The sequence below is a fragment of the Leopardus geoffroyi genome, chromosome X, assembly GCF_018350155.1.
Source record: "Leopardus geoffroyi isolate Oge1 chromosome X, O.geoffroyi_Oge1_pat1.0, whole genome shotgun sequence".
Lineage (NCBI taxonomy): Eukaryota > Metazoa > Chordata > Mammalia > Carnivora > Felidae > Leopardus > Leopardus geoffroyi.
The window spans coordinates 31,267,578-31,274,924 of NC_059343.1; the positions used below are offsets into that span (position 1 = coordinate 31,267,578).

Sequence of the window (7,347 nt, forward strand, 5' to 3'; positions counted from 1 at the left end):
AGAGACAGACAGTGAGCAGGGGAGGGGGAGAGAGAGAGGGAGACAGAGAATCCCAGACAGAAAGATAGAGTGAGCAGGGGAGGGGGAGAGAAAGAGAAAGAGAGAGGGAGACAGCACAGAGCCCAGCGTGGTGCTCAAACTCCACAAACTGTGAGACTATGACCTGCGCTGAAATCAATAGTTGGATGCTTAATTGACTGAGCCATCCAGGTGCCCTGAAAAATGCTAGTTCTTAAAAAAGATATTTAAGACAGATGATTTTATAAATTTTATCAATTTCAAAATAAAGAAAGAGAAAGTGGTATTTGTTAAATAATATTCTGTAAAATATAGGTGCAGAGGTGATTTAAATATTATAAGTGAACACTAGAAATATGCTATAAAAATATATCAAGATAAACAAAGGGCAGACAAGGAAATATTTCTACCTAAAGGAGAATTTCAAGTAATTACTTTTTTAAAAATGGGAGAATGAGAGAATTATAATTCTACAGTCCATAACAGGGAATGGGTAACAGTCATAATTAGCAGAGTCCCAGGATTACCAAAAAGTAAGATACACAGACAGTACACTAATGGAAGTCTAAACCATCACCTGTGGTGTGGTCCTCCCTAAGAACAAACATTTTGATTAAAAAAACAGAAAACAACAACAACAACAAAAACCAACAAAACACTAATCTGATCAAGCTTCTGCTTAAAATTATTGGTGATTGTTAGGCTGAGTGTCATATAAACAGGGTACATTGTACTGTTTTGTGCACTATACTGTATGCTTGAGAATTTCTGTGAAAAATGACTTATTGTAAATGTATTTAAAATGTACCTTAAAAATCAAATACTCAAGTGAAAATGCTATCTTTTAGCAAAGTGTAAATTACAAAGGAGTTCATTAGAAACTGAGTATTTTATCAACAAATACAAACTGAAACTAGTCTAAAGACATCCTGAAAACAAAAAGCATAGAAAAATGACAAGAAGTAGGAAAAATGCACAGAGAGATAATATTCAGTGAAAATATGATCACTTGCATATGTAACTTCATATGACCTCAAAAAATCAGCAGCTTTCGAAATCATTCATCACAGTCCTTTCCATGCATAAATTAAGTATTCAGAATACAATTTATGTAAAAAAATAAATCTGACTGGTGAAGAAAAGGAATAAGATAGTGTGATGTTTCTGAGACAGCCCACCACCTGCCCTGGTCCCTGCCTGTATTACACTCCAATTATCCCATTTCCCATTAAGGGTAGGACATGACTCAATCCAAGCTCTGCAAGGGTTTCAGTAAGAAACCTTATAAAGAGTTTCCTGGGATATGACATTTTCTAAGAAGCATTAATAAAAGAGAAAGAAGCCATGAGGAGAACTCCATGAATGAAGACAGAAGAATGTGGAAACATGCAAATGTACATTAAGGGATGAATGGATAAAAATATATATGATGGAATATTATTCAGCCGTGAGAAAGGAAGATATCTTGTCATTTGTAAAAACATGGATGGAACTTGAGCACATTATCCTAAGTGAGATAAGTGAGAAAGACAAAAACTATATGACACCACTTATATGTAGAATCTAAAAGGGTCAAACCAGTAAAAAACAGAGTAAAATGGTGGTTACCAAGGGATGGGGGAAGGAGAGGTAACACTGATATTGAATAAGGGTATAAAGTTGCAAACGGGAATAAATAAGACATAGAAATCTAATGCACAATATAATGCAGACACCAAAATACCCTTCTTATGCAGTGTAACCAGTAACACGAGAACAGCATTTTCCGACATGTAAATATACCAAATTAATGCACAGTACGCATTTAGTTTCCACAATGTTATGTATTTCAAATTTATTCAATAAAAAATATTTTTAAAAAGTGTTTGAGTGACGTCAGAGGAGACAAACAGCAAAGAATAAAGGGAAGTCACACACATATCCACCATCTGTGGCATTTCCTCAGTTCCTCTCAAAGGCTCTAAGAAAGTAAGGACATCGTCATGAGAGGAATCAGCGGGGAACAAGAGAGGACTGATTCCAGGGCTGACACAAGTCAGCAAGAAGACAACGTGACCCGTAGGGACGTACAACAATCTCCACTGTGAAACAGCTCTGCCCCTGCTGTTGGCCACGCCTCCCATGCCCCTCCACGCCCTCCCTACGCCCTCCCCCCCAACGCCCAGCCCCGCAGGCGTAACCCGATGTCCCACCCCCTGACTTCCTCCCACAGATCTTTCGGCTGTGCGGGATTCCATCTTAGGCCGGTGGAACCAAGTCAGCGCCGAAAGAGTCCCGGTTGCGCCTCGGCAGCAAGTAAGATTCCAAATGAGGACTGAGGGGACCTCCTGCCACAGAAATGAGGGGACCCATTAGATGAGAGCCCCAGTCCAACCCAGGGAGGCGCCAGACCAGTCTGTCAGGCTGATCTACCATGCACTTCCATTTTGGATCTGTTTGAGGTTTCTGAAAGCTTTCTGTGGGGGGGCTAAGAGTCCCCTGACTTACTGCTAGTCCAGAAGAGGCTCCCGAGTGAGTGCTGAGGGGACCACTCACCCCAGACAGCGGCGGGCTCACCGAGCCTCAGCCAGTCTGTCAGCCCTGACAGACTTCGGGCAGGGGCGATGGGAAGTGTGGCTGACTTCTGCCTCCAGAGTCTGAGGGAGGTGAGAGTTTAGTCTGAGGTAGTTGGTGTCACGTCGGCAAAGGCAGGAGTCCCGGCGAGGACCCCGCGTGAGTTCTCATGCTTCCACTGATCCCGGGTAGCCGTTGTGGCACGGCGTCAAGCCTGTGTTGTCAGCTCTTGATGCCAGTGGATGGGGTGGCTCCTCACTTCCTTTCTGGGTGTCTCAGACTTGTGGAGCCTCGATTGGAAGGTGGAGCATCAGGTGATAGATGGCAGTGGTAATAACACCAAGCAGTATTCAGGTTGCCTAGCGCATGTGAGGATTGTGGGCTCGACCAACTGATGGGGGAGGAGCTCCACCGAGCCCTTCCCCTGTTGTCAGCCCTGAGAGGCTCAGGGAAGGGATGGTGGGCAGAGGCGACTTTTCCTTTCCTCCTCTGGGGCTCAGGAGGTTAAAGGATTTGTTAAGTCAGCAGGAGTTCCAGGCCCTGGCAGAGGTCATTGAGCCATATTTGAAGGGCAAACTCGCCACATACGAGTGTAGTTGCACAGAGCACAGGGAACCCTTGGGAGATTCTGAGCAGTGATAGCCAGAGGAGACACCCAATCACTCTTTCATGGCGTTCACTGAAATGTGAGGGCTTTTATTGTCAATGGGTTAAAGTGAGTTTCCTGAAAGAGGTTTGAGGGGCCTGCCCACCACAGAATATACTGGTCCCAGAGTGTCTAGCCCCTACTGTGAATACTGGTAAGCCTGGCTATGGTGACTAGATGAGACTTTTCATGCCTTCTCACTTGTCTAAGGGAGAACAGGCCTTTGGTGAGCAAGAGTGGCATTAGGAATCAGACACGTTCTGTCTGAGGCCCAACCATTAGCCACAGTAAAGACCTTGAGTGAGGGCTGAGAGAACTACCCATCCCAGAAGACTAGAACCTATCATAACCCTACTTAGTTCCCGTGACAGCCCTGGGAAGTTCTGGGCAGAGCGCTCATGCTGAGACATTCCCTCATTTCCTGGGTAGTGAACTGAGGGTGATGAAAGTTCATCCGGGGAAGTGATATCAGATCCCGGGCCCTACCAGTAGTTGAAGAAAGCACCCTAAGTGAGACTGATGGAGACACCCACGTCAGAACAGACTGATAGCTACAGATCTGTGTCCCTTTGTCACACCTGCAAAATTGGATGTGATGGGCCCCTAATTCCTCCCAGGGCAAGAGTCTTATACACTGTCAAGATTCAAGATATAGATCGTGATTGAGCAAACACTTGACCATCCACTTGAATGCAGAGGGGACCCCATGATATCTCCCCTACGCCTATACTTGTTTCCTGAAAAGCCCCAGACAAAAATGGTCAGAAATCTCTTTTTTTTTAAGTTTATTTTATTTATTTTGAGAGAGCACAAGAGGGGCAGAGAGAGAGGGGGGGAGAGAGAGAGAGAGAGAGAATCCCAAGCAGGCTCCTCACTGCCAGCATGGAGCCTGATGTGGGGCTTGAACCCACAAACCGTGAGATCATGACCTGAGCCGAAATCGAGAGTCAGATGCTTAACTGACTGAGCCACCCAGGCGCCCCTGTCAGAATCCTTAGCACTACAGGTTATACACTGTGGTCCTAGGGAGGTGGCAGTCTTGGTCTGCAGGGGGCGGGTTCAGATTAGCAGTGGATAGAGTGACCAGACAATGCAGGAATTTGTATAGAAACTCACAGTAAAGAGCGAAAACAATCCAGCCCAGAACATAGGATCACCGAGGAGCCCCCGTACCTTTATCGGATCAGGGTAACTGGGCAAGTATACCATGCTAAATTGTGTATTCTCTTCCTTCCTGGGCATTTCAGGCGGTTGAGGTCCTTGGCCTACGTGCCCACGTTACACGAGGTCCGCAAAGGAAGGATCCCAGGGCTTTCCAACAGTCACAGCAAGCGTCCTGAATGAGGTCCAAAGGGCTTACTCACCTGAGAACAGAGGGACCCCTAGAATGCCTAGCTTCTCCTATTATTCCAGGAAAAACCCAATAAAGGTGGATACATGGCATCCTCCCTAAACTTCTTGGGGTGACTCAGGAAAATAAAGCACTCTTGTATCATGAGTGATTAACATCACTTGGCAGACTGGTCCTGCCTGAGGCCCTACCAGTAGCCAAGGCAAGTACTTTGAGTGCATACTGAGGAACTGCTGACCACAAGAGAATGGGGAAGACAAGCCTAGCCTGGCCCTGTTCAGTGCTGAGAGGCTATGGGCAAGGCTCTATGGTAGTCGTGACCACTAATTACCTCTTCCCCATCTTGAGGCGAAGCCTTTGGTCTCAGGGGGCAGTGCTAGTTCAGGAAATGAAGAGATCCCAGGATTTGCCTGGATTCAAAGCAGGGCAACGGAGTGAAAACTGGGGAGGGGTGGGAGTGGTGGGGGGAGGTGGGCACTGACACCAGTACAAATAGCATCCACAGAATCTAGCTCCTGTTGTCAGCCCTGGGAAACCCCAGGTAGGCTTTCTGGAGGAGGTACCTCCAGGGTTCCTGGTCTTAGGAGATGTGACTTTGGTCTTAGGGGCACTGCCTCATAGTAGCATGGGGAGATGAGCCAGGCCCTGTTGAATGCCAAGGTAATGAACTTGAGTGAGGATTGATGGGAGCACCCTCAGAACAGAAATGGCTCTGTAGAGCCAACCACACCTGCCTAGTGTGATCCCTGAGAATTCTCAGCTTGGGTTTGCTAGCTGCATCCTCCGGAGCATTAAGACTTCCTCCTTCATGCCCTTCTGGGACACAGCAACCAGGAGTCAGGAAACCTGTGAGGCCCTATAGCAGTGTTGTCATGAGAAGTCCATTGGAGACAGCTCTTAATCAGTGCCACCCCAGTTGAGTTTAGCAGCTGAGGCTACTCACATCTGCCTTCTTCCTCTTAGGTGGCGATTCCCCATTGCCCACCTTTTTGTCCACACTCCTGCCTACTGCCATCCACAAGAGATATCATGCCTCTGCCCCAGAAGAGTCCACAATACTCATGTGATCGATGCCTTCCGGCCCGCAGTGTGACCCAGGGCCTGGAGGATGCACACGACTCCAAGGCTCTGGAGGAGACCTGTCTCTCCTCCCATCCTCTAATGCCTGGCACTTCGAAGGAGGCTCCTGGTGCTGGTATACCCAGCAACCCTGAGAATCCTCAGAGTTTCTGCTCCTCTTCCATTGCCATCGCAACCACCTCAACAAGTGAGCTGAATGAGGGCTCCGATAGCCAAGAAGAGGAGGATAGCACCTCAGGGGCTGGGCCAGATGCCAAGAATGTACCCATAGATGCTCTAGATAAGATGGTGGCTTTGTTGGTGGATTTCATGCTGTTCAAGTATCTAAAGAAAGAGCTCATGACAAAGGCAGTTATGAAGATCGTCATCAAAGGGTATGAAGAGCACTTCGCTGAGGTCTTCCTGAAAGCCTCTGAGCGCATGGAGATGGTCTTCGGCCTTGATGTGAAGGAAGTGGATCCCATCAACCACTGCTATGCCTTCTTCATCAAATTGGGCCTCACCTATGATGGGGTGCTGCATGGTAAAGAGGGCATACCCAAGACGGGTGTCCTCATACTTATCCTGGGTGTGATCTTCATGAAGGGCAACAGTGCCACCGAAAAGGAAGTCTGGGAAGTTCTGAAGTTGACGGGGATATATCCCGGGAGGAAGCACTCCCTCTTTGGGGACCCCAGGAAGCTCATCACCCAAGATTTCGTGAAGGGAAAGTACCTGGAATACCGCCAGGTGGCCAACAGTGATCCCGCACAATTTGAATTCCTCTGGGGCTCAAGAGCCCACGCTGAAACCACCAAGATGAAAGTCCTGGAGTTTCTGGCCAAGGTTCATGGGACTGACCCGAGTTCTTTCCCATCTCAGTATGAGGAGGCTTTGCAAGAAGAAGAAGAAGAGAGAACCCGAGCCAGAATGTCAGCCATGGCTATCTCTACTTCTGTGGCCACTGCAAGTTTCTAGTGCCAAGTCCAGTCACTTCTCTTGCCCCTAGTGAAGCCTGAGGCAGGTTCTTCACTTTGTCTTTGAGAAGGTCAGTTAGTGTTCATAGAATTTAGGTCTGTGATGAGGTGAAAGCAATAGTTTATATGTCTATGTGTTCCTATATTGTGTAACTTGAAAATTATTTTTTAAACTTATGCATTTGTTTAAATAGTGTTTCTTTTGATATAGATTCAATTAGTCAAAATCTCCAAGTTTATGAAAGTATAGGTCACAAATTTAATGCTATGATGAGGTTTAATATAGTGTGAGTTTTGTTATTTTATTAAACTAACTGTGAAGCCATCTTAAATAATTACTTGGAAAAGATAACTTGGAACTGCAGTAGGTATTTACTGCAAATCTGAGAGTGATCAGTTTTAAGGTGGTTGAGTTCAATAAATGGAAAAAAAATTGTCAATCTGTGGCCCCCTTTTGCCTTTTATATTTTTTTTTATAAAATTAGATTATATATTCTTTAATATGCTGAACTTGTTTATGGATATATAAAAATAAATGTCAATATATTAGACCCCCTGTTTGTTTCTTTTATTCCCCAAACCTTAACTGAACATTTGCTTTTGGAAATCACTATGGTGGTCTTGGAGATTCTAGCATTAACAAGACCTACGACCTGCCCTTTTAATTTTTATCTATAGGATCAGCAATCCTGTAATTATGGTGGGATATCTTCTCATATCTAAGGGGCAAGTAAAAGAAGGAG

The 7,347-nt window shown here is 45.8% G+C and overlaps 1 protein-coding gene across 1 annotated transcript; it reads left to right on the plus strand.

The window, feature by feature from the left end:
- The first annotated feature begins 2,223 nt into the window (after window positions 1-2,223).
- LOC123594607 (melanoma-associated antigen B16-like) lies at window positions 2,224-7,106 on the plus strand. Its single transcript, XM_045471451.1, has 2 exons — window positions 2,224-2,313; window positions 5,532-7,106. Exon 2 carries the CDS (start codon window positions 5,598-5,600, stop codon window positions 6,603-6,605), a length of 1,008 nt encoding a protein of 335 aa, XP_045327407.1. The 5' UTR covers window positions 2,224-2,313; window positions 5,532-5,597; the 3' UTR covers window positions 6,606-7,106.
- Window positions 7,107-7,347: the final 241 nt, after the last annotated feature.